This window comes from Ursus americanus, chromosome X (genome assembly GCF_024610735.1).
Source record: "Ursus americanus isolate L20-20 chromosome X, mUrsAme1.1.p, whole genome shotgun sequence".
Taxonomy (NCBI): Eukaryota; Metazoa; Chordata; class Mammalia; order Carnivora; family Ursidae; genus Ursus; species Ursus americanus.
The window spans coordinates 78469982-78493032 of record NC_142164.1 but is presented as its reverse complement, the minus strand read 5'-3'; the positions used below and the strand labels follow the sequence as shown (position 1 = coordinate 78493032).

General features: G+C 46.9%; 2 protein-coding genes across 5 annotated transcripts in view; one reads left to right on the top strand and one right to left on the bottom strand.

Annotated features, from left to right (window-relative positions):
• Positions 1 to 7213, bottom strand: part of SMC1A (structural maintenance of chromosomes 1A) — a 39435-nt gene extending 32222 nt beyond the window's left edge. The window contains exons 1-4 of one of the 2 annotated variants that reach the window (XM_045799356.2): positions 7008 to 7213; positions 1626 to 1814; positions 1403 to 1515; positions 7 to 210 (exon numbers count right to left, since the gene is read on the bottom strand). In XM_045799356.2, the coding sequence (XP_045655312.2) occupies positions 7 to 210; positions 1403 to 1515; positions 1626 to 1814; positions 7008 to 7116 (615 nt within the window). In that variant the 5' untranslated portion in view covers positions 7117 to 7213. The remainder of the gene's footprint in view (positions 1 to 6; positions 211 to 1402; positions 1516 to 1625; positions 1815 to 7007) is intronic. The other variant, XM_087859605.1, reaches the window with a different exon arrangement.
• On the top strand, positions 6572 to 23006 carry RIBC1 (RIB43A domain with coiled-coils 1). 3 transcript variants are annotated; one of them, XM_045799359.2, is made up of 8 exons: positions 7306 to 7518; positions 7862 to 7976; positions 14106 to 14222; positions 15517 to 15598; positions 15803 to 16147; positions 21725 to 21843; positions 22278 to 22672; positions 22779 to 23006. In XM_045799359.2, the coding sequence occupies exons 3-8, from the start codon at positions 14106 to 14108 to the stop codon at positions 22858 to 22860; spliced, it is 1140 nt and encodes a 379-aa protein (XP_045655315.2). In that variant the 5' UTR covers positions 7306 to 7518; positions 7862 to 7976; the 3' UTR covers positions 22861 to 23006. The 3 variants fall into 3 exon arrangements, with proteins under 3 accessions (XP_045655314.2, XP_045655315.2, XP_045655313.2); XM_045799358.2 differs by lacking the exons at positions 7306 to 7518; positions 7862 to 7976 and adding an exon at positions 6572 to 6646; XM_045799357.2 differs by lacking the exon at positions 7862 to 7976 and having other exon boundaries at positions 7307 to 7518.
• Positions 23007 to 23051: the final 45 nt, after the last annotated feature.

Sequence of the window (23051 nt, the reverse complement as noted above, 5' to 3'; positions counted from 1 at the left end):
ACCTACCTCCTCTTTCTCCTGTTTGGCCTCCTTGCGTTCAGCCGCAATGTTTTTTTTGCGATGGTAATTAAACTGTGTGTCCTCTTCAGCTTTCACCATTTCCTTCTTTCGCTTGTCATATTCTTGGGCCAGCTCCCCAGAGCGACTGATCTCTTCAAATAGAGCTGTTCTCTCTTTGGGGTTCTTCATGGCAATAGATTCCACAGCTCCCTAGTAAAGGTCAAAACACTCTCCCCACTTAGAGCGTAGCCGGCCCAGTTCCCTCCACATATTTCCACTTGATCATTCAGAAAAATGTCACTGACCCTCTCCCTGCACTACGTGCCACATTTCACACTGGCTTCAGGGACACATTCCCTACCTCTTGAGGTGCACAGGAAGCAAAAGGGACAAAAGCAAAGACAATGCCATGTGTTACATGCAGTGACAGAAGAAGCACAGAAAAAAGACTAAAAGAAGCTTGCGGGTGGGAGACTGGTGGGGTGTCTATCCAGAAAAGTTTCCCAAAGGTGACATCTAAGCTGAGTCTGAAAGATGGGGAAGGGGGCACCTGGGTGGCTCAGTCGATTAAGCGTATGCCTTCAGCTCAGGTCATGATCTCGGGGTCCTGGGATCAAGTCCTTCATCGGGCTTCCTGCTCAGCAGGGAATCTGCTTCTCCCTCTTCCTCTAACCCTCCCCACTGCTTGTGCTCACACTCTCTCATGCTCTCTCTCAAATAAATAAATAAAATCTTTTTTAAAAAAAGAAAGATGGGGAAGAACTAACCAAGAAAGTTGAGAGAGAAGGTTACTTCATGTAAAGGACAATTACTATGCAAAGGCCAGAGAAAGCAGGTGAACTGTAGGAACTATAATGGTTTAATGGGGCTGGAATGCAGGGCTGGAAGGGAAAAACACTGGCAGATGAGGGGCTAGTGAGGTGGGGAAGAACCAAAGGATGTTTCCTGAATGACAGGAGTTTGGAGTTTATGCTAAAGCAATGGTTCTCCAACTTCAACATGCATAATAACCTGGAAAGCTTGTAAAACACCCAGTGCTGGGCCCCACCCACAGTCTCTACGTCTCTAGGTCTGGGATGCAACCAGAGAATGTGCATTTCTAACATGTCCCCAGTTGATGCTGATCCAGAGACTACAATTTGACAACCACCTCATAAGGCAATGAGAAATCACTGAAATGTTTTAAGGAAAAAAAGGAAAGAAACAGAGCTGTGCCCTCATAAGATGAACCTAGCCTAAGAGATGAACTGAAAGGGGCCAGACTGGAGTCAGTAAGCCCAGTGAGGAAGCTGCTACTACATTAGTTCAGGGGAGAGATGAAGCTCAAGATGGAACAGGCCCACTAAGGATGGGACAAGGGTCAGCAAACAGCAGACAGCCAATAACTGTTAAAAATGCTCACCTGGAAGACGAGGAAGTTACGAGCTTTGATGAGAATGCCCAACTTCTCTAATTCCTCACTGTATTCATGGAGCTGGACCACTTTGTTGTTGATCTTGTACTCAGAGGAACCCCCTACAAGACAGTGCATGAGTTGGCTGAAGGTCGGACCTCCCTACTATCCCAGCCAATAGTCTAGTCACCTCCCAGGACCCAAGGGGAGCCTTCTGGCCAGCCTCACCCACCAACAATGACACGGGCAAAGGTGCGGTCCTCAGCACCCTCCTCAGAGTAGACCATGCTGACAAAGGCCCGGTTGGCAGCTGGCTTGCCCACAGGAGCTCCATGGATCAAGTCCCTCAGGGTCTTTACTCGAAGGTTGCTGGTTTTCTCACCCAACACAAAGCTGATCGCATCCATGAGATTTGACTTACCTAAGGGAGTAGGGGGCAAAGCAAAGGAGGGCAAGTCAGGAAGCACTGCCTGGCCCTACCAAAGCCTTAGTTCAACAGCTTAGAAAAACAGTCCCTATGCAGTTATTACCTAGAACAGTTAAAGACTAGAACCACATCTAAGGAAACAGCATATTCACACAATGGATTGTTCTGTAACTTTTAATGACATGTGGAAATGCCCACAATAGAAGAAATAAGCAGATATAAAACGCAGTATAGTATGACCTGAACCAAGTTTAAAAGTAAAAAACAAAATAAAACAAAACCAACCAAGAGCTGAGGGAAGGTAATAATGGGGAGTTGCTGTTTATTGAGTACAATTTCAATTTTGCAAGATGAAAAAGTTCAGCAGATCAGTTGTACAATGTGAAGATACTTAACGTGACTGAACTGTACACTTAAAAAATTGTTAAGATGGCAAATTTTACTATAATTTTTTAAAAGGCATATTCCTAGGGGCACCAGGGAGTCTCAGTTGATTGGGTGTCAGACTCTTGATTTTAGCTTGGGTCGTGATCCAGTGTTGTGGAATTGAGCCCCTCATAGGGGCTCCGCACTCAGCACGGAATCTGCTTAAGATTCCCTCCGCCCCTCCCACCCCAGGTGCACATTCATGCACGTGCGCTCTATCTCAAAAAAAGGGCATATTCCTATTGTGATATAATATGACACGTACATCACCATCTATGAAGTATCTTGCCAAAAATATTTAACCTGAATCTAAACAAGCCTTTAGATCTACCTTCCAGTTTACGGGAAACATAGCAGTTAGAGGAACATGGTAAATGACACAATGAGGATATCATCCTAAGACAAACAAGAGAATCTGGAATGCTCTCCAAGACAACTAGCCTGATCTTTTCAAAAAGTCAATGTCTAGGGGCACCTGGGTGGCTTGGTCAGTTAAGCATCCGACTCTTGATTTCAGCTCAGGTCATGATCTCTGGGTTGTGAGATCAAGCCCCAAGCCCAAGCCAGCTTCCTGTTTATCAGGAATCCACTTCTCTCCCTCTGCCCTCCCCCACCCACCCCCACGCGCGCTCACTTGCCCCCCCCCAAAATAAATAAATCTTAAAAAAAAAAAAAAGTCAATGTCTAAAAAGAAAGGTTTGGACAACCACCCCAGAAAGCAATTACTGAGAAACAAGCAAAGGCAGTGCACAAACTTTGACTGGCTTCTGGTTTCCTTCAAAACAAAACAAAAACCCAAAAGACATTTTGGGGAGCAATTAGGGAAGCTTGAATATGAACTAAATAATTAGATAACAAGGAAATTAGTTTTCCCAGGTATGATCACAGTCTATGGTGATACAGGAAAATGAAGATTTTAGGAGTCAAATGCTGAATCCCTGGAGGTGAAATGTCATTAAGTCTACAACTTACTTTCAAATGATTAAGCAAAAACACACATGTAGGCTTGAATATTTTCATAATAAAAACTCGGGGAGAGGCAAAGGCGTAGGAAAAAATACATGAAAATGTAAACAGTGTAACCAGTGGTTGCTTCCCGAAAATAGGTTAACAGGTCAGGGAAGGGTGTCTTTTTACTGTCTATCCTTTGGAATTTTTTGAATTTTATATTGTGTGCATGAATCAGCTATTCAAATAAATAAGATTTTTAACATTAAGAGTGGTTATCTTTGGAACACCTGGATGGCTCAGTTTGTCAAGCTTTCTGCCTTTAACTCAGGTCATGATCCCAGGGTCCCGGGATCGAGTCCTACATCAGGCTCCTTGCTCAGCGGGGAGCCTGCTTCTCCCTCTGCCTGCTCCCCCTGCTTGTGCTCTCTGACAAATAAATAAAATCTTAAAAAAAAAAAAAGAGTGGTTATCTTTTCAATAGTGGAGTCACAATTGTTACTTTCTTCATTTTAGGCTCGGGTAAAAAAATTTTTTAATTTAGAATGGGGTTGGGGGGTGGGGAACAGGCTAATCTCTATACATTCTATCTCAAGATTCTCCCCTAACATGTTATATGACCTTGAACTGAGGACCTGATTTCCCACACCTTTCTACCCAGCTATACAAATGGCAGCCTGGTTCCTTCCACAGAGGCAGTACAAGACCGTGATTAAGAGCCCGAGTTCTAGGGGTGCCTGGGCTCATTCAATTGAGCGTCTGACTCTTGATTTAGGCTTAGGTTGTGATCTCGGGGTGGTGGGATTGAACCCCATGTCGCGGTCCGCACACAGTGCGGAGTCTGCTTGTCCCTCTCCCTCTGCTCTCCCCCCAACCCCCGCTCCTGCTCTCCCTCTCTCAAATAAGTAAATAAAATCTTAAAAAAAAAAAACAAACAGCTCAGATCCTAGTCCAACAGACCAGGTTTTTATTTTCACTAATTTTTTTTAAAGATTTTATTTATTTATTTGTCAGATAAAAAGAGATAAAGAGAGAGAGCACGTGCGCACACTAGCAGTGGGAGCAGCAGGCAGATGGAGAAGCAGGCTCCCCGCTGAGCAAGGAGCCCTTTGCAGGACGATCCCAGGACCCTTGGATCATGACCTGAGCTGAAGGCAGACGCTTAACCGACTGAGCCACCCAGGCATCCCTTAGTTTCACTAATTCTTAGCTGACCTTCCATTCCCTCACCTGGAAAGTCTAAAAAACCATGACTGATAGGTAGAGCCTTTAAAATAATGCTTGGCACACAGTTCTTGGTTGAAGTGGCAGAAGCACAGGCTTTACAGGTTCTGACCTTGCCTCTGAGAATCAGTTAGTGTGCAAGTGATCATAACTGTGCCTCAGTCTTCCCACCTATAAAACCAAGATAATGGTATCTCCCTCATAGGGTCATTCTGAGAATTTAAATGTAACATGTTCCAATAAATAAAGTACTTGACACACGGTGGTGCACCATAAATGGCAGTCCTATCCTAACACAGGTCTGGACTCTTAGCTCCATCTCCCTTATCAGAGCAGGACTAGCACAACAAGCAGACCAGAAGACAGACTTCAAGGCATCCACTCCCAATCTTCGGGCTTCCTCCATGCTCTCCAGGGATAGTAAGAACGTCTCACAACCAAAGCCCTCCCTACTAGCAATCATTCAATACTGTAAACATTTGTATAACATGCATTATGAACTGAACACTGATAAAATGTTTAAAGGAATGTCTTCTTTCGGGGGCAATCATAAACCAGTGATGAAGAAGATACAAAAACATATCCCGTGAATACAAAACAGAAAAAAATAAGCATTAACATGTACCAAGTGTTTACTGTGTGCCAGAGAAGAAGAGTAATTCACCGAGGGGACCCAAGGAATGGCTTGTGGAGGTGGGCATTGAAGAAGTGGGGGGGAGGAGGTCCAGATTAAGCGTCTTTTTGGAACAGCTGGGTAAACAAATTTACGCATGCTGAGAGGAGTGAATGCCAAGAGGTGCATTCTGGCTCTTTCAACAGGGGCCACCACACCAAAATCCTAAGAAACTGGAATGGAACCCCAAGCATTAGCCCTCTAGGCCAGTGGTTCTCAAGCGAGGCGGAAGCAGGGCCCACTTCCCAGGGGACACTGGCAATGTCTGGAGACATTTTTGGTTATCACACCTGGGGGGCGGGGGTGCTACCGTAACCTAGTGGGTAAAAGCCAAGGATGCTGCTAAATATCCCACAACGCACAGGACCAACCCCACAGCAAAGAATTATCTTGCTAGAAATGTCAACAGTGCCGCTGTTGAAAAACCTTGCTCTACAAAGAGCACCAACCACAGGCAAAACTCCAGGGAAGGTTCATAAGTTTGAGGTATGTCAGCAAGGGCAGCCCCTCATGCTAGGAAATGATTTAGCTAGAACATCTCCCGGGTGGAGGAACACAGCAGAATTCCAAACAGACTGCTTGTGAGGGTAGATGGGAGGAATCCATAATGCATTATTTACTTTTCTTAAAAAAAGTGGCTCCATGCCCAGCATGGAGCCCAACAGGCGGACTTGAACTGACCACCATGAGATAAAGACCAGAGCTGAGATCAAGAGTTTAACCGACGCTTAACGGAGTCACCCAGGCACTCCAATAGGGTATCATTTAGAGAAAAGGAGTTAAGATAGGAAATCGAGGTCTTACCTGACCACCATTCCCCCATCCCCCCCAGTTTTGCTGCGATATAACTGACATAAAACATTGTATTAGTTTCAGGTATACAACATGATTCCCTATTTGCATATATCAAACAATGATTACCACAATAAGTTAACATCGTCACCTCACATAAGCAATTTTTCCCTTGTAATGAGAACTTTTAAGATCTCTTCTCTCAGCAACTTTCAAATACACCATACAGCATATACTGACCGCTCTTTCTAAAGACACCAGCCAAGTCACTGTATGCCATCAACCTCATTTCCTGTATAGCATTCATCATAGCCAAAAGTTGTCGTATTTTCTCCTTCTTTATTATTGTCTTTCCCCTCTGGAACGCAAGTCCCCTGACAGCAAGGCTTACTCTATTCTCCGCTGTTTCCACAGCACCTTGAACAACTCCTTATAAAACAGTAAGCATTCAATAAATTTGGCGAGCGAATGAATCCTTTCAATGGTTTCAGTGATAACAAAGGGGGTATTTCGAGCCATCCCCACCTCTGAAAAGGAGGTGGAGGGTGGACACCCCAAGCACTCCCGCTGGAGACGGGAGCGCTGGGTCAGAAATTCAAAAGTGCCGCCTCGGGAGGACAGTTAAAAAAAGGAGGAATTGGAGCATACCAAAGAGAGGCGGGAGGGGGCGCTGGGCTGAGGGAAAAGTGTACCGCTGGGGACCGGAGGCCTTGGGAAGCCTACTAGCGGTCCCACACTTTCCGAAGAGTTCAAAGAAGGCAGGGTAAGTAGCCAGATTCAGCAGGTCCAGCGGGGAACTGCGCGGCCCGCGACTGGCGGACAACTCCGGACGCGCCACTTTTGGCGGGAGGGGGCAGTGGGCTGGGTAAAGTACAGAACGGCCCGTACCACTCACTCAGGGGCGGGGGCCGCGCAAAGAGTAGACAAGTGGCACCTGGGGAAGAGGTTAGAGTCAGAGTACCCAAGCGGGGAAAGCAAGCTCGACCTGAACCCGCTCCGGAGGGAAAAGAACCTGTGAAGGTTCGTGACATTTCAGGTCGCATGGGCTGGGTTGTACTACTCTGCTACCGGATTAGGGGGTCCAGGCCGGGACGTGCGCAGGGCCGCAGCCAGGTTTATCTCACCAGAGCCATTGGGTCCAATGATGGCGGTGAACCTCTGAAACGGTCCGATAATCTGCCGACCCTTGTACGACTTAAAGTTCTCGATCTCAATCAGTTTCAGGAAACCCATGACGGCGACGGCGCCGGCGGCTGTACAAAAGGCCGCGCCGTACGCCCGGGAACTGGGGTAGCCCGCGCGGGAAACACCGCAGTGCAGGCCGGGCGTACGACAAACCTCGCGAGAATAAGTCCGGGCCTAACGGGATTTCCGGCTTCCGGCGAGAGCGGAACAAGGGGCGTGTCGTGGAAGTTTGTTGAGCCGTTGCCAGTGCGCGAGCTTAAAACAGGAGTTTGGGTCCCGCCCCCCTTTCTTGTTGCGTGGCAACGCAAACCGCTGACCCTGCGTACCGAGCCATAGAGGTGGTGACGGAGGACGCAGCAACTTTGGGGATCCGAGGAAGCAGGCGGGATGGGAGCCCACGTTTGCTGAGACAAGTCACAGCAGGGTTATGCCCTCCAGGGCAAGAGGAAGGTGGGAGCTTGGCTGCGGCTTTACCCTGGCAGGCTGGAAGGCTCAAACAAGAACAGGGTCGGGGACTGGAAGGACCCCCGGGGAGCGAGGGTTGTACGGGGAGGAGGGGCGGCGGGAGGATTTGGCGTTAGGGGAGCTCAGACCAAGCTGAGGGTGAAGTAGGGTTGGAAGTGCAGTGGAACAGGGGTAGGGATGGGTTGGGGTGGGAAGGGGGCTGGGGTGAAAAGGGATGGAGTGTGAAGGGAGATGAGGGTACTCTGAAGCGGCAGGGTCACGAGCTGGGGAAAGCTATGGCCAGAGGCACTGCCTCTATCCCCTGCCTCCTTCCTTTTTCTCCAAGCAGAGTTCAGAGATTGTTGCTGTAGCCTAAGAATAGTCTTGGACTCGAGCCACTTGTTGGCTACTTGAACCTAGACCCAACCTGGGAGCCTCAAAATTGACACTCGTTGCTAAGAAAGGTATTTTGTGTAACCTCTGGGAGTCAGGGTCCCTAAGCCACTGCTCTCCATCTCTATTCTCTTTCCTTTCTCCCCATTTTATCTGTCTCTCCTCATTTTTCATCCCCACCCCATTTCCTCGTCTCCATCCCCCTCTGGCCCCTCCCTTGCTTTCCTCCTTCCCCTTCTTTTGCTCTCGGTCCTCCATTGCTGTGTACTACCCTGTTGACCTCCTTCCCCTTTCCTTTTCTGCCTGCTCTACCCCCCCCCCGTCCGTTTCCCCTCTCTGTTCCCCATATTGTCTATCCTTCTCCTTCATACTTTCATCCCCCTACACCTTATACCACCTACTCATTACAAGGTCATGGCCTTAAGAATCCAAGAAGCTTAAAATATCTGCCAAATCTCCCCCTTCAGTGACCTTACATTGTGGGCACAAATGGAATGAGTTGGCTGGGGTTGGTGCTTAGACTTAGACATGGAAAGGATCTGGGGTTGCCATAGCCATTCCTGAAACCACTTTTAAAATGACATCTGGAGGCTGGGGAGAGTCTAAAAGTCTTATGACAAGTCCAGGAAAGAGAAAGCTTGGTTGGTGAAATCTAGTAGAGGAACCATAAATGAATTCAACTGGGAGAAACAGTCACAATCAGGCTAGGGGGACAAAATGACCAAAGGACAGCAATCTCATATAATTGACAGGAACTAGTGTTCCATTTAAAAAGATAAGACGGAACTTGGAAAAAAATCAAATTGGATCCCTGCCTCTCACACTGTATATAAAGTGCAATTCCAAATGGATTAAAAACTTAAATGAGAAAGGCAAAATTCTAGACATTTTAGAACATATAGCAGAATATGACCTCAGAGGATTTCTTAAATAATGAAAACTCCTAAGCTTAAAGGAAAAGATTGCTGAATTTGACTACATATAAATTCATCCAAAGTACAACAAAGAAAGTGAAAAAATGGATGGGTGCACATAGTATTGATAATGTTTTATTTTCTGGCTTCTGCAGAGGGTTCACAGGTGTTCATTTGGTTGTTGTGCTTCGTAACTTACATGAGTGTTAACCATATTCTTTTTTATGTATCAATTGTTACCATAAAATTACCATAAAATAATAATAAAGTGAGGGGCACCTGGCTGGCTCAGTCGGTAGAGCATGTGACTCTTGATCTCAGGGTCATGAGTTCAGGCCACACGTTGGGCATAGATCTTGCTTTAAAAATAAGTAAATATTATTTAAAAAATAATAAAATGGGGCACCTGGGTAGCGCAGTCGTGAAAGCGTCTGCCTGCGGCTCAGGGCGTGATCCCGGCGTTCCAGGATCGAGTCCCACATCAGGCTCCTCCGCTGGGAGCCTGCTTCTTCCTCTCTCACTCGCCTGCTGTGTTCCCTCTCTCGCTGGCTGTCTCTCTGTCACATAAATAAATAAAATCTTTAAAAAAAATAATAATAAAATGAAAAGACAAGTCACAGATTGGAGATGTTTGCCACATTGATTTTTTTTTAAGATTTTATTTATTTATTTATTTATTTATTTGACAGAAAGAGAGAGTGAGCACGATCATTTGCCCAAGAGCACAGGCAGGGGGAGGGGCAGAGGGAGAGGGAGAGGCTGAGCAGAGAGCCCAGCCTGGGGCTCAATCCCAGGACCCTGCGATCGTGACCTGAGCCGAAGGCAGGTGCTTAACTGACCGAGCCACCCAGGCCCCCTGTTTGCCACATTTAAACTAAGAAATGATTAGTGTGTTTAATACATAAAGAACTCCTAAAATTAATAAGAAAAGGACAAGCAACTTGATTTTTTTTTAAATGGACAAAAGGTGTGAAAGAGCAATTCACAGAAGAGTAATCAAAAATGGCCAAAACACACATGAAAAGATGTGCAGCCTCACTAGCAATAATGATAATTCCAATAAAAATTGGTAATTATAATTTTATACTCCCAAATTGGCAAAAATTAAGAAGCCTGCTGTACCAAGTATTGCGGAGGACATGGATTGACTGGAGTTTTTATACACCATAGTGAAGATGTAAATTGGTACAGTTTCCTTGGAAAACAACTTAGCATTATCTTGTAAAGTTAAGTACACTTATGCCCCATGATCAGCACTTGCACTCCTAGATATATGCTGGAGAAACTTCCCCACCTGTATATATATTTCTTTTAATCAGCAGGTTCATCCTCCGTCTTTTGCAGTTTAAAAAAATAATAAACTGGGTTGTTTGTGCTGTGTAGTCCTAGTCTCTCCTGAGCTTACGTCAGTCAGGTTTTCATCCCCACAACCCCACTAGAAATGTTTCTGTTAAGGTCATCAGCATCCCTCACATTACTAAACCTGTCAGTTCTCAATCCTTATCTTAACATATCGTCAGTTGCTCACTCTCTCCCAAAAGCTTCTCAGACACCACTCTCCTGGTTTCCCTCCCACCTCACCAGACACTTCACCTTCGTCTCCAGTGCTGACTCCTCCTTCTCTCCCCATCTCCCCTAGGCCATTCTTACCCATCTACCTTACTCCCTTACAGATCTGTTACAGCCTCATAGCTTTAAATTCATTTGTATCAGTCAGGATAAGCTAAATTATGCTGAGGTTACAAACAACCCCAAAATCTCAGTAGCTTAGAAAAACAAGGATTTCTCACTCATGCTGCTTGTCTGATGTGGGTTGGCTACATCTCTGCTCTATGCCATCATTCCAGAACCAACACTGAAGGAGACATTGCCAGTCTTACCTGGGACATTGCCAGTCTCATAGCAGAGAGTGAAGAGAAGAAAGTGGGGGGCAATCGCATAATGGCTCTTAGTTCTGTTTGGGAAGAGCACATGTCAGTTCTCCCATAGCAGAGGGCAAAACCAACCACGTGGATAACGTTGAGGGCAATGAGATATGCATGTATACGCCTTCTGTAGGGGAGGAGTAGCAGATCTTTTTGACAGATAATAAAATTCACCATACCATCTGCTATCAGTAGATATCTAATAGACCTCTTCAACTTAACATTTCCAAACTGACCTCTTGATCCCCCCATCCCATACTGTTGTCCCTACACAGACTATTCAGTTGATAGCAACTCCATCCCTCTGATTGCCCCAGCTCAAATCTTCGAAATCATTCTTAATACTGCTTTCATACTGCACATCTGATCTATCAGGAAGTCCTGTTGGCTCTGCCTTCAAAATGTATCCAGAATCTGACCACTTCTCACAATCTCTGCTGCTACTAACCTGACATGATTCACCATCATCTCTTGCCTGGACGACTGCAGTAGGCTCCTGTCTGGTCTCCCTGCTTCTAGCCTTGCCTCTGGTCCCCTCAATCTATTCACACAGCAGCCAGAAGTGATCCTTTACAAATCAAAGGCAGAACACATCATTCCCACTGCTCAAAACCCTCCAATGGCTGCCCATTTCTCTCAGAGTAAAAGCCACAGCCTTTAAAGTCCTACGTGCTCTGCCCCCCCCACATTATCTCTCTAATATCACTTCCTACTTACCTCTCCTTCACTCACTTGCCTTCCTGTTGTCCCCCTGAATGTGTGCCTTTCGTGTCCACCTTAAGGCTTTTGTACTTCCTTCTGCCTGGAGTGTTCACTTCCTAGATATTTGCATGGGGGACTCCTTCACCTTCAAGTATTTGCTCTAATATTACCCTTTCAATTAGGCCTTCCCTGGCTTCCACATTTAAAACTGCAACACTCCCCGTTTCCTTGGAAGTTCCAATTCCCTTTATCCTGCTCTATATTTTTTCCCATAGCACTTATCATCTTCTTACAAACTCTTTAATGTACTGTTTATTGTCTCTCTGCCCCCACAAAAAGTAACCTTCACAAAGACTCAGATTCTTGTCAGTTTTGTTCTTTGATGTCTCCCAGGTGCTTAAAGGAGTGTCTGACAGTAGGCACTCCACAAATATTTGTTAAATGACTGAACATGTGAAAAAAAGTAAGATGAAGAAAAATGCATACTACATGATACATTATAAAGTTCCAAAACAAGAGAATATTTCAAAATATTGTCCAGGGAGTCCTATACATACACAGTATATTTTGTTTGTTTTTTCATTTTATTTATTTTTTAATTTAAATTCAATTAATTAACATATAATGTATTACCGGTTTCAGAGGTAGAGGTCAGTGATTCAACAGTCTTATAGAATACCCAGTGCTCATTACATCCCCCAGTTACCCCATCCCCCTTCCTCCCTCCCTCCCCTCCAGCAACCCTTGGTTCATACACAGTATATTAATGCCTATGAGTAAGCAAATGTTAACATTTGCACAGTGGTTGTCTCTTAGGGTAAGGATGAGGGAGAAGAGACATAAGACACTTTAATAATATTGACCAAGTTCTGTTTCTTAAGTTGGGGAGTTGGTTCATGGGTCTCTTTTATCATGCTTTTTTTTTTTAAAGATTTTATTTATTTATTTGACAGAGAGAGACAGCCAGCGAGAGAGGGAACACAGCAGGGGGAGTGGGAGAGGAAGAAGCAGGCTCATAGCGGAGGAGCCCGATGTGGGACTCGATCCCGGTACGCCGGGATCACGCCGTGAGCCAAAGGCAGACGCTTTAACGACTGCGCTACCCAGGCACCCCTCTTTTATCATGCTTCTTAACTTGCATATGGGTTATATATATTCTGCTGTATACATCAAGTATTTCAGTCACAAAATGGTTTTTTTTTTTTTAAAGGATCAGGGGGTTAGGGGGTTAGGGTAACTGGGTGATGGACATTAAGGAGGTCACCTGATGTAATGAGCACTGGATGTCATATATAACTGACGAATCACTGACCTCTACCTGTGGAACCAATAATAATATATTATATGTTAATTGAATTTAAATTTAAAAAAGGATAAATAAATAAAGGATTGCAACTAGCTATAGGAGGAGTTGAGGAATGGTATTCTGAACAAAGAGACACCATGTACAAAGGCCCTGAGATGGGAACAGTTGTTGTGTTGGAGGACTTGATAGGAGGCCAGTGTGCCTGGAGGACTGTAAGTGAGGGAGACTGTGATGTGGGATGAATTGGAAAGGTGTGCAGGAGCCGGATCTTGAAACCCATGGTAAGGAGTTTGGATCTCATTCTAAGTGCAGTGGGAAGCCAGTGGAGGATTTTAAGCAGGTGAGAGACGTGATCAGATTTATGGTTGCAAAAGTGTTTTTGGCTGTGGTTTTGGCTGGCTCACATTGCCAAAAGTGGGCTTCCCAAAATATGACAGAACACAGGCAAATATAAGCCCTCTAGCCTTTCGCGTGACTAGAGAATAAGTAACAAATAAAGGGAAAATAGTGCTGCCATTTACTGAAATGGGGAAAACCAAATAGAGCATAACATGAAGGGGGGAGAGTTGTAAATGAGCTTGAGACTTGGAAAGATGAGCAAGGGTCAGATCATGAAGACTTTTATAAATCTGGCAAAGGGGGTTAGACTTTATCTTGTAAACACTGGGGAGCCGTTTGCTTTAAAGCTTTTATTTATTTTTTAAAGTTTTATTTATTTGAGAGAGAGTGAGCATGACTGGGGCTGGGGGGCAGAGGGAGAGGGAGAAGCAGACTCCTGGCTGATTAGGGAGCCTGGCGCTGGCGGGATCCCAGGACTCTGAGATCATGACCTGAGCCAAAGGCAGATGCTTAACCAACTGAGCCACCCAGGCACCCCTAAAGCTGCTTTTAAAGGTTTTTCTTTTTTTAAGATTTTTTATTTTTAAATGAACTCTACACCCAACGTGGAGCTTGAACTTATAACCCTGAGATCAAGAGTCGCATGCTCCACTGACTGAGCCAGCCAGGTGCCCTGTTGCTTTTAAAGTTTTGAAGCTGAGGTGTGCTATGGTCAGATTTGCTTTCCGAAAGATCACTCCAGTAGCTAGTGCAGAGAAAAGAGTAGAGAGAGTAACACTGGAGCAAGGGAGGCCACTGAGGCTCCTGAGAATACTGTCTGGCACCTGATTGTGAGGCCTGAATTAGGGTGGTGACAGCAAAGATGTAGGACACAGATATGAAGTATATCAGGAGGTATAATCAGTAGGAATCAATAACTGGTGTTATTGGTGCTATAGGAAGAAAGGAATAGGGGTAGGAGTGCAGTCAAGGATGGTGGTCAGCACTGATTGGCCATTCCACCCCTTGCTCCAGATGTATAAGGTAGACCTGTCACCAGATCCCAAGGAGGAGGCAGCCATCGAGGCTAGAAGAAATCGAGAAAAAGAGCGACAGAGCCGATTCTTCAATGTGCGGACCCGAGTCATGGGGGTGAGTAGGCAATGAGGACTTCCTTGGGACCAGGGGTCACCTCACTCCTGCACCCAGAGAGGAATGTAGCAGTGTCTGTTATAGCCCTCATTGATTTAAGCAGGCCCTCCAGCTGGAAAGGAAGGAGATAGAAGGTATCCACTCCCAGGTGAGGGAAGGAAGGGGGCTGGGGATGCAGGGGAAGAGGAGCCAGTGACAGCTGACTCTCCTCCAGTCATCTCTGGGCTGAGTGGCCTGGTTCTCAAGAGACAGGTAACATGGAGCCAAAAGAAGTCTAAAGAATATTTGGTATTGTGTATGCCTAAATGCTGTCTGGAAGGCTACATAAGAAACTGTTAACCGGGCTGAGCGACAGAGATGGGAGGGACTTACTCTTCACTAAACTGTATTCCCTTTTACACTATCTTGAAATGTTTTAAAGGAATTACAATCAAAATAAACAGAAAATATTGATAGTTTAAGAAAAAAATAGATTGCTGGGTAGGTGGATGGGGGGGAATGCAGCATGGTATTCTGGAAAAGACCTCATACCTAAGCTCAAGGGCCAGGTCTGCTGTTTACTAGATGTGTGGCTTTGAATGAGTCACCTATCTTCTCTAAGCTCCAGGCTCCTTCTCAGTAAAATGAAGCTAAATAAAGGAAGTGTGAAAGTGAATATTAACATATGGTGGTGGCGCAGTGCCTGACATAAGTAAGTAGTTGGCTGAGAGATGTGTGGTGTGATTGAGATCCGGTTGGCAAGCATTTCCTCAGGGTCTTCTCTGGGCCGAAAACTGGGTTGGGCGGTAGGGTACAAAGCTGACTAAGGCCCAGTCTCTGCCCTTAATGGGCTCACAGTCTGGTGGAGGAAATCAACAGAGGCAAACTTCAATATAATGTGGACAGTGGGTCCTAGATTCTATGGGAATGGCACCTGCAAAAGGAATCAGAAAGGTGAGGACTGAGCTGGTCTTGAAGGATGAACAGGAGTTTGGGTAAAGAGAGGAAGAAAGAGAGTTCCCTCCCAGTGGAGGGAGCACCTGGAGCAAAGGCTGTTTGTTCCCAACAACCTCAGATGCACAGGGAACTCTGAGCACAGAGCTCTGAGGGTGGGGCAGAGGAGGAAGGTACTGAGATAAGGCTGGAGAAGGAGGCAGAGGCTAGACCATGTTCAGAAGGTAGAACATTATCCAGTAGGTACTGAGGATCTATAGGAGGATTCCAAAGTGGGTAAATTCTGAGCAGTTTGTGTTACGAGCATTCAAGGCCCGCTGTTGGTCCCCTACCCTGATTTAGCTCATTTCTTTGGGATCAGGTGGATGTCAAAGCACTCAACAGCCAGGTGGAAGAGCGAAAGCTTCGAGAGGCAACAGAGCAGAGCAAGGAGGCAGCTTATGGTAAGAGCTCAAGGCTAAGGGCAAGCCAAGAAGGATAGTGTAAGGGCCTGAGTGGGCTGAGATAGGGCGCTTCTGCCTTGGAGTGGGGCGTGACGCCTGGGGTGTGGTGGGACAAACCAGATGGGCCTTGGGAGCAGAGGCCATGATGAGTGGGCTCTGTCTCTCCTGTGGGGCCTTCTCCATGTTCCTGCCCACCACCCTCAGGTACCTACCAGGAGCAGTATGATCTGGTAGCCCAGATGCTAGAGAAGGAACAGGCAGAACGGACACGTCGGCTGGCCAAGAAAGTCCAGGAATTTCGGGAGCAAAAGCAGCAGCTCAAGAACAGGCGAGAATTTGACCTTTGGGATCCTGGCCGTCTCTGGATGGAGTTTCCAGCCCATCTCGGCCACAGTGATCCCCCCTGTGGCCCAGCCAGCTTGCAGTGCTTTGCTGGGGAGGATCTGGAGAGGGCCACATGCCTGAAAATGCAGCAGGAACAGTTCAGATACAGTCTGGAGAGGCAGCTGCAGGAGCAACAGCAAGTCAAGGCCGAAGAGAAATGTGCAGGTAAATAGCTGCGCCTCCAGGCTGAGACCCGAGGCCTGGTGGGGAGTTGTTCTGAGCCAGGTACAACTCCCAGGGAGTGGGGAGGTCCAGTTACCCACAGAGCTGACGCTGAAAGGTTAGACTGAGCAGACCCCAAACTCCCCGACCTCCTTCGGTCACTGACCGTGTAGCCATTGGTACCAATCAGCCTGGAACTCCCATCATGTGGAGGCAGCATAGTGAAGACAGACCTATCGGCTCTGCCACTTACCACCTGGTTTGGGCAAATGAATTTTCTTCTCAGTGCTTCACCTTCCTCATCTTTAAAATGGGGACAATAATTCATGCCATGTAGAGCTTGTGTGGGAATGAAATGAGATACTGTATATAAAGCACAAACTTCAGTGCTCAGTAACCAGTAGCGACTATTTCTATGACACTATCTGCAACCACATCCTCCTCTTCTATTAGAGTAAGCCCTTCGAGGGCGAGGATCGCCTCTTAGCTATTTGCACTGCTCACCTTTCAAGTCATCCTGTTATAGCATCCTGTTCAGTTTACCATTTGTCAGAGATATCACTGATTCTGGAAGTGTTTGTGGAATGTCTGTCTTTTCTCCAAAAATGTCAGCTCACTAAAGACAAACTGCATCTCTCATTTCCACCACTGTATCCCAGTTGCCTTGTACAGTGCCTGCCATGGTGTCAGGAACTCAATAAATCATTGTTCAATGAACAATTGGAGACCAGAGTAAACAAGACCAGCACCCTGCCTTCCATGATCCCACGGAACCATACCCCTTCTAGAAAATCAGTTTAGGGAAAGAGGAAAACATATCTGCACAAGTCATTCATCAGCAAATATTTATGCTTTAACTGGTAGGTGCTGTGACAGGTACTGTGACAGAAGTGTTTATAGGACGTGGAGGGAACATCAATATGGGAGTGGTCAATTCTCACAAGGAAAGGGAGGCAGGATGGTAGGGGTGGCACAAGTCAGCTGTTAGGAATCAATGTTTGGAAAGTTGGGTACAATTTTTCCAAGTCAGGGAGAGGGTCAAAACAAGGTCATTCTAGGCAGAGGGGGCAGCAAGAGGTAGAGAAGTGGGGCTGTGAATAGTCCAAGGGTTTAGGATGCATGAACAGTTTAGTGTTAGTGCAGCCTAGGGTTGAGAGCTTGGAGGAAGAGAAAATGTGCAAGAATTTTCTACACCAAACTAAGGAATTGTGACTTTATTGCGTAGGCAATGGTTAACCATTTAAGGGTTTAAAGCAGAGTGACAAGACAATTTCAATATTCTGCATATATTAAGCTACCTCTTTTGTGCCTGGCACAGTGAACAAAAATAGAAAAATCCTTGCTGTATGGAGTTCACACTCTAACAGGGACAGACAATAAACAAGATAAAATAGTAAAATATACAGTGGACCCTTGAACAACACGGGTTTGAACTGCACAGGTCCACTTATATGTGGATTTTTAAAAATAAATACAATACTACAAACGTATTTTCTCTCCCCTATGGTTTTCTTTTTCTTTCTTTTTTTTAAAAATTTTATTTATTTATTCCAGGGAGAGAGAGAGAGAGGAAGGGAGCAGTGGGGAGGAGCAGAGGGAGAGGGACAGGCAGGTTCCACGCTCAGCCCCAAGCCCGATGCGGGGCTCGATCTCAGGACCCTGAGATCATAACCTGAGCCAAAACCAACAGTCAGATGCTCAACCAACTGAGCTACCCAGGCCCCCCTCCCCTATGATTTTCTTAATAACGTTTTCTTTCCCCTAGCTTTATTGTAGGGATACAATATATAATACATGTAACATACAAAGTATGTCTTCATCGACTTTACATTATTGGTAAGAGCAACAGCAGCAGTAGGCTATTAGTAGTTAAGTTTTCGGGGAGTCAAGTTACATGCGGATTTTTGACTGTGGGGGGGGCGGGGATGGCGTTGGTTGCCTAAGCCTCGCATTGTTCAAGGGTCGACTGTATAAGGTGGTTAAGACAGTTGCTAGGGAGAAAAATAAAGCACAAAACGGGCGACGTGGGGACTTTGAGAAAGGGGTGCACAGTTGCCATTTTAAATAAGGAAAACCTCACTGAGGTAACCTTTGAATACAGATCTGAAGACAAGGGAGTGAGCAATGCAAACAATCCAGGGAAAAGCTCTCGGAGAGGAAGTAGCTAGTACAAAGGCCTGGAGGCGGGAGAGAGGGTGTCTGGCAGGTTTGAGAAATGGCCACGGGGCCAGCGTAGCTGAAGTAGACCAAGTGAGGGGAAGAGAGATGGGAAATGAGGTCAGAGAGGTGAAGGGGTCAGATCCCGCAGGCCTTCCAGGCCATGGTGCAGACTTTGGCTTTTACTGAATGAGGTAGGAGCCATGGGAGGGGGAGGGTGTTGTGCACTGGTGCCACAGGATTTGTGTTTTAGACATAAAACTTTTGTGAACATTGTGGAGATTGGATTAGAGGGCAAGACTAGAGCAAGGAAATAAGATAGCAGACTATTGCTGCAGCGAGGGGGTGGCCAACAGGTAGCCCTGTATCTATATGATCATAAGGTGGCATATAGGCAGTCTGGGCTGCAGGGAGAGACCTGGAGGCCTGAGGCAGGGGAAGGGTTTGCTAAGGAACAGAAGAATGCTAAGCCTGGATGGAGCCTGGGAAAGGGTGAGCGCTCTGTGAGGACAAAGGTCAGAGCTGTCTTATTAACTATTACAACTCCGGTGACTTACACACTGCCTGGTCCATGGTAGATGCTCAGTAAATGTGTCTTGAGTGAATGAATGAGTAGAGGAAAAGGAGCTCATAATAAAGGGATCAGGGAGGTAGGATAAAAGATGTATAAAATAGTAATAATAGCTAACCTTTCTTGGGCACTTACTGTGTATCAGACACTGTGCTAAGCCTGCTACCACATCATGACTCATGCCATCCTCCCAGCCACTCCATGAGGCAAGTACTGGTATTATCCCCATTTTCAGAGGAGGAAACTGAAGAACAGAGTTGTTAAATGACTTGCCCAGTTGCACTAGTGGGTGACGGAGGCGGGAAGTGAACTCTGGCAGGCTGGCTCCAGAGCCCACACACGGCCACTCCACCAGACTTGCCTTCTCTCAGTCACCATGAGAAAGCAGGGTCAGAGATCAAGGGAGGCGTTTCAGACAGGGATCCATCCATCATGGCAAATGCTCTGGCGAAGTTTAGGTAGGAACAGAAACCTGTCTGTTGGATTTTGAAATTAGGAGTATCTGGTGATTTTTGTCAGAGCAGGTGCAAAGGCGCCACGGGGCCAGCTGCCCTTCGGCAGCAGGCAGATGTATGAGAAGGCAGAGCTAGGCAACAGGGACAGCAGGATATCAAGGGAGCATCCACGTAGTGTAATGGAAAGAGTGTGGGCTGATTCCTCAAGGGACCTGGCTTCAAATTCCAACCAGCTACTTGCTGACTGTGTAACCTTGGGCATTTTGACTTCACCTCTGGACCTCTTGGTGTCCCCACCTGAAAAATGGTACTGCTCCTTTCCTCTCTGGGTTGCTGTGAAGAATGAAATGAAACCACGCACACCTATCCATCCTCCCTACCCCCTGCCACCCTCCAGCCTCTGAAGTCCATGTCCCTGTATCTCCTCAAAGCCAAGCCTTAAGCCTATGTTTAAGGGACCCCCATTATCCCTGCTGCTCCCTCCACCCGCGCCCAGGCTGTGCTCTCTCAGGTATCCCCTGCCCCGTGTTTTCAACATTTCCCTTTCCACTGGTCCCTTCTGTGCCTGCTGTAAACATGCTTATGTCTAACCCCTCTTAAAAAACTAAAGCCTCCCTGCACCCTGTGATTCCTCTAGGTGCTGTGAGCTAGCTGTTTTCCTTTACAGTTGTATTTGTTGAAAAATCTGCTTCCGCTTGCCGTCTTCTTCCTCAACCCCCTGGGAGTTCCCCTTTTCTCCCCACCCAACTTCAATGACCCGACTCTTAGTAAAATCACCAATGCCTTTGTGTTACCAAGTACAAGAGGCTCTATCTAGTCTTTCCTCCTCGACTGGACCTTTCTTGCTGCACTTGACTCTGATCACATCCTTCTTGAGCCTCCCTCTTCCTTGGCTTCTGTACTAGTACATTCTGCTCTTAGCTCTCTGACCATTCCGTCCGTGTCTGCTCTTTGTGGGCTCCTTTTCCTTTACACCTTTCTTTCTTGAGACTTGGTCCCTGGCACACTGCTTTCCCTCCCCTGCATACTTTCTTCAAGTGCCCTCCACCCTTTTCTGGTTTCAGCTGCCATGTCACCACCTCTGTGCTGAGGACTCTGTACCCACAGAATCAGATATCTAGATGCCTGCTGACCACCTTCAACTCAGCCTTCCTAAACAATTCATCCATGTTCCCTAGCCTGCTCTTCATTCTGTATCTTCTACTTCCAGTGGTGGCCACACCGTGCACCCAGTCATCTAAGCCAGGACTCTGGGAAGCATCCAAATCTCCCCCGCTCTTTACTCTCATCACGTACTGCTGATGTAACCTTCTATATACTGGGCCTGCTTTGAGCCCTCTGAGATGGCTTCCTTACCTCCATTGTCCCCCACCAGCCTGACTGTATTCTATACTGGTCCCTAGGAGGAGCTTTCTAAAATACAAATCTAATTGTGTCTCCTCCTTGCTTAAAATCCTTCCATGTTCCCACCACCTTCAGGGCAAATTTCTGGCCCTTAGTCTGGCCCCTACAAAGCTCCCTAGCCACTTGCATTTTATGCTCCAGCAAGAGCAGACTATTTGTAGTTTCAGATACAGACCATACTGTTTCTTGGTCTCCTTCATTCATTTGACAAATATTTATTGAGCACCTACTATGTGCCAGGCTCTGATCTAGGTTCTGGGCATGGGAGTGAATAAAACAGACAAAATCCCTGCCCTCACCAAGGCTACTTCCTAGTGAGGAGAGAGACAGGCAATAGACAACGTCAGTGAAATATAGAGTATATTGGATGGTGACAAGTGGTAGGGAGAAAAATAAATCGGAAGGGGGATAAATGTTGGGGACAGGAAAGTTGCAATTTTAGGTAGGAGAGACAGGGAAGGCCTCACTGGGGTGGCAATATTTGAGCAAGACCTGGGGGAAGCAAAAGAGCCGGAGCCAAGAATAATGTCTATTACAAATCCCTGAGGCAGTATCTGGCATGATCTAGAAACAGCAAAGAAACAGGTGTGGCTAGAATAAAACAGGGCTTTGGCATGCCCTTTGCTTGCTTGCTTTCTGTATGCAATGCACATTTCAAGGATCACCTCCTCTTGGAAGCCTTTCTCTCACCCACCACCCAAAGCTATCATAATGCCCTGTATACACCTCTGTCATTGCCACACAGTGGTATGATCTATGTTTGGTCCATCTCCCTGCATCTTTCACTTAGGCACTTGAGAAATCCTTGTTGCTGCTACTTTGGCTATCCCTAAGCCCCAAAGAGTAATTCCTTCCACATCCCTATAATTAGGACATTACCCTCCCAAACATACACATACACACATCCACCAAGCTTGTTGAACAAATGGCTGAATGAGTGAACCAGGAATGGGGCAGGCCAGTATAGTGCCCTGGCCATATTTCTCTGTGTAGATATGCTCAATGACCAGCTGCGCCTAGCTGTCGACATGCGGGCTGCCCAGTTGGCCAAGCTAGAGGAGTCCTGTCGCGTGGCCATGATGTCTGCCATGGCCAACGCCAACAAAGCCCAGGTATGGCCTGGGCCATTCAGTGCACCAGGCTCTCCCCAACCCCTTGAACAAAGTCCTGGGGAACTTAGCCATGTCTTTGCCCACACAACCTTTCTTGAATCAACACCAGCCCTCTCATCTACCTGAGAACATCCCCTTTCACCTAAGGACCCTCTTAGGGCAAAAGATGCTCTTCCCCACATCCTGACTCAGGGTGACCTGAGAGCAGAACACCACCCTCCCTTCCCCAGCCTCTCAGTCTACGGGTTTCCAGAGGGCTGGGAAGTTCCTTGTCCATTCCACCCCTCCCCCTATGTTAGGTCATTCAAAGGCCAGGCAAGAGCTATTCCTTCTCTCAGAGATGGAGGAGAGTAGGGCCATGTCTTCCCCTCCCCTGTGACTGAGAGTTCCCTGAAGTTGTTTACCCAAATGTTCATATCTGGGGGCCCCACCAGGCAGCTGAACTGGCTGAGCAGCGGCGCCATGAGCGGCAGCGCGAACAGGAGGCCAACCTCATGGAGATCCAGAACCAGATCACGAGTGACCTACTGACCGAGAACCCCCAGGTTGCCCAGCACCCTGTGGCTCCCCACCGGGTCCTGCCCTATTGTTGGAAGGGCATGACTCCAGAGCAGAGAGCTGCCATCAGGAAAGTCCAGGAGGTGCAACGCCATGAAAAGGAGGCACAGCGCCAGGCCGACAAAGCACTGGATGCCGAATGGGAAAGCCAGGCCTTGCACTTGGCCCAGGCAGCAATGGAGCTGGAGGAACAGGAGAGGGAACTTTGTGCTGAATTTCGAAGGGGGCTGGGCTCCTTCAATCAGCAACTGGCTAAGGAGCAAAAAGCCCAGTGAGTTCTAGGGGGTGGCAATGTGGATGAATGCCAAGAGAAGGATGGGAAGGGTCAGGGAGAGAGGGAAAGCTCATCAGCTGACGCCTCTGTACTTCTTTCACAGGCAGAATTATCTGAATTCTATAATCTACACCAATCAACCTGCGGCCCAGTACCACCTACAGTTCAACACCAGCAGCCGCTGAGCTCAGCATGCTCATCTCTCTCTCCTCCCTCCTCAAGCTCATTAAAAGCTGGGAGTCAGGAGAATGCTGCAGGTCTCCTCCCCCAACCCCTTCCCCCACTATCCCTACCTTTGACCCTAGGTAATAAAGTTATTCACTAAAATCAAGGCCGTGTGCTATCATGGGACACAAAAGGTATGAGGTATTGCCTT

Bases quoted from the DNA above. Each gene is read 5' to 3' on its own strand.
- RIBC1 (XM_045799358.2), top strand. From the start codon at position 14,106: ATGTATAAGGTAGACCTGTCACCAGATCCCAAGGAGGAGGCAGCCATC. The intron at 21,844-22,277 runs GTATGGCCTGGG...GGGCCCCACCAG, and splicing joins CCAACGCCAACAAAGCCCAG to GCAGCTGAACTGGCTGAGCA. The intron at 22,673-22,778 runs GTGAGTTCTAGG...CTTCTTTCACAG, and splicing joins GCTAAGGAGCAAAAAGCCCA to GCAGAATTATCTGAATTCTA.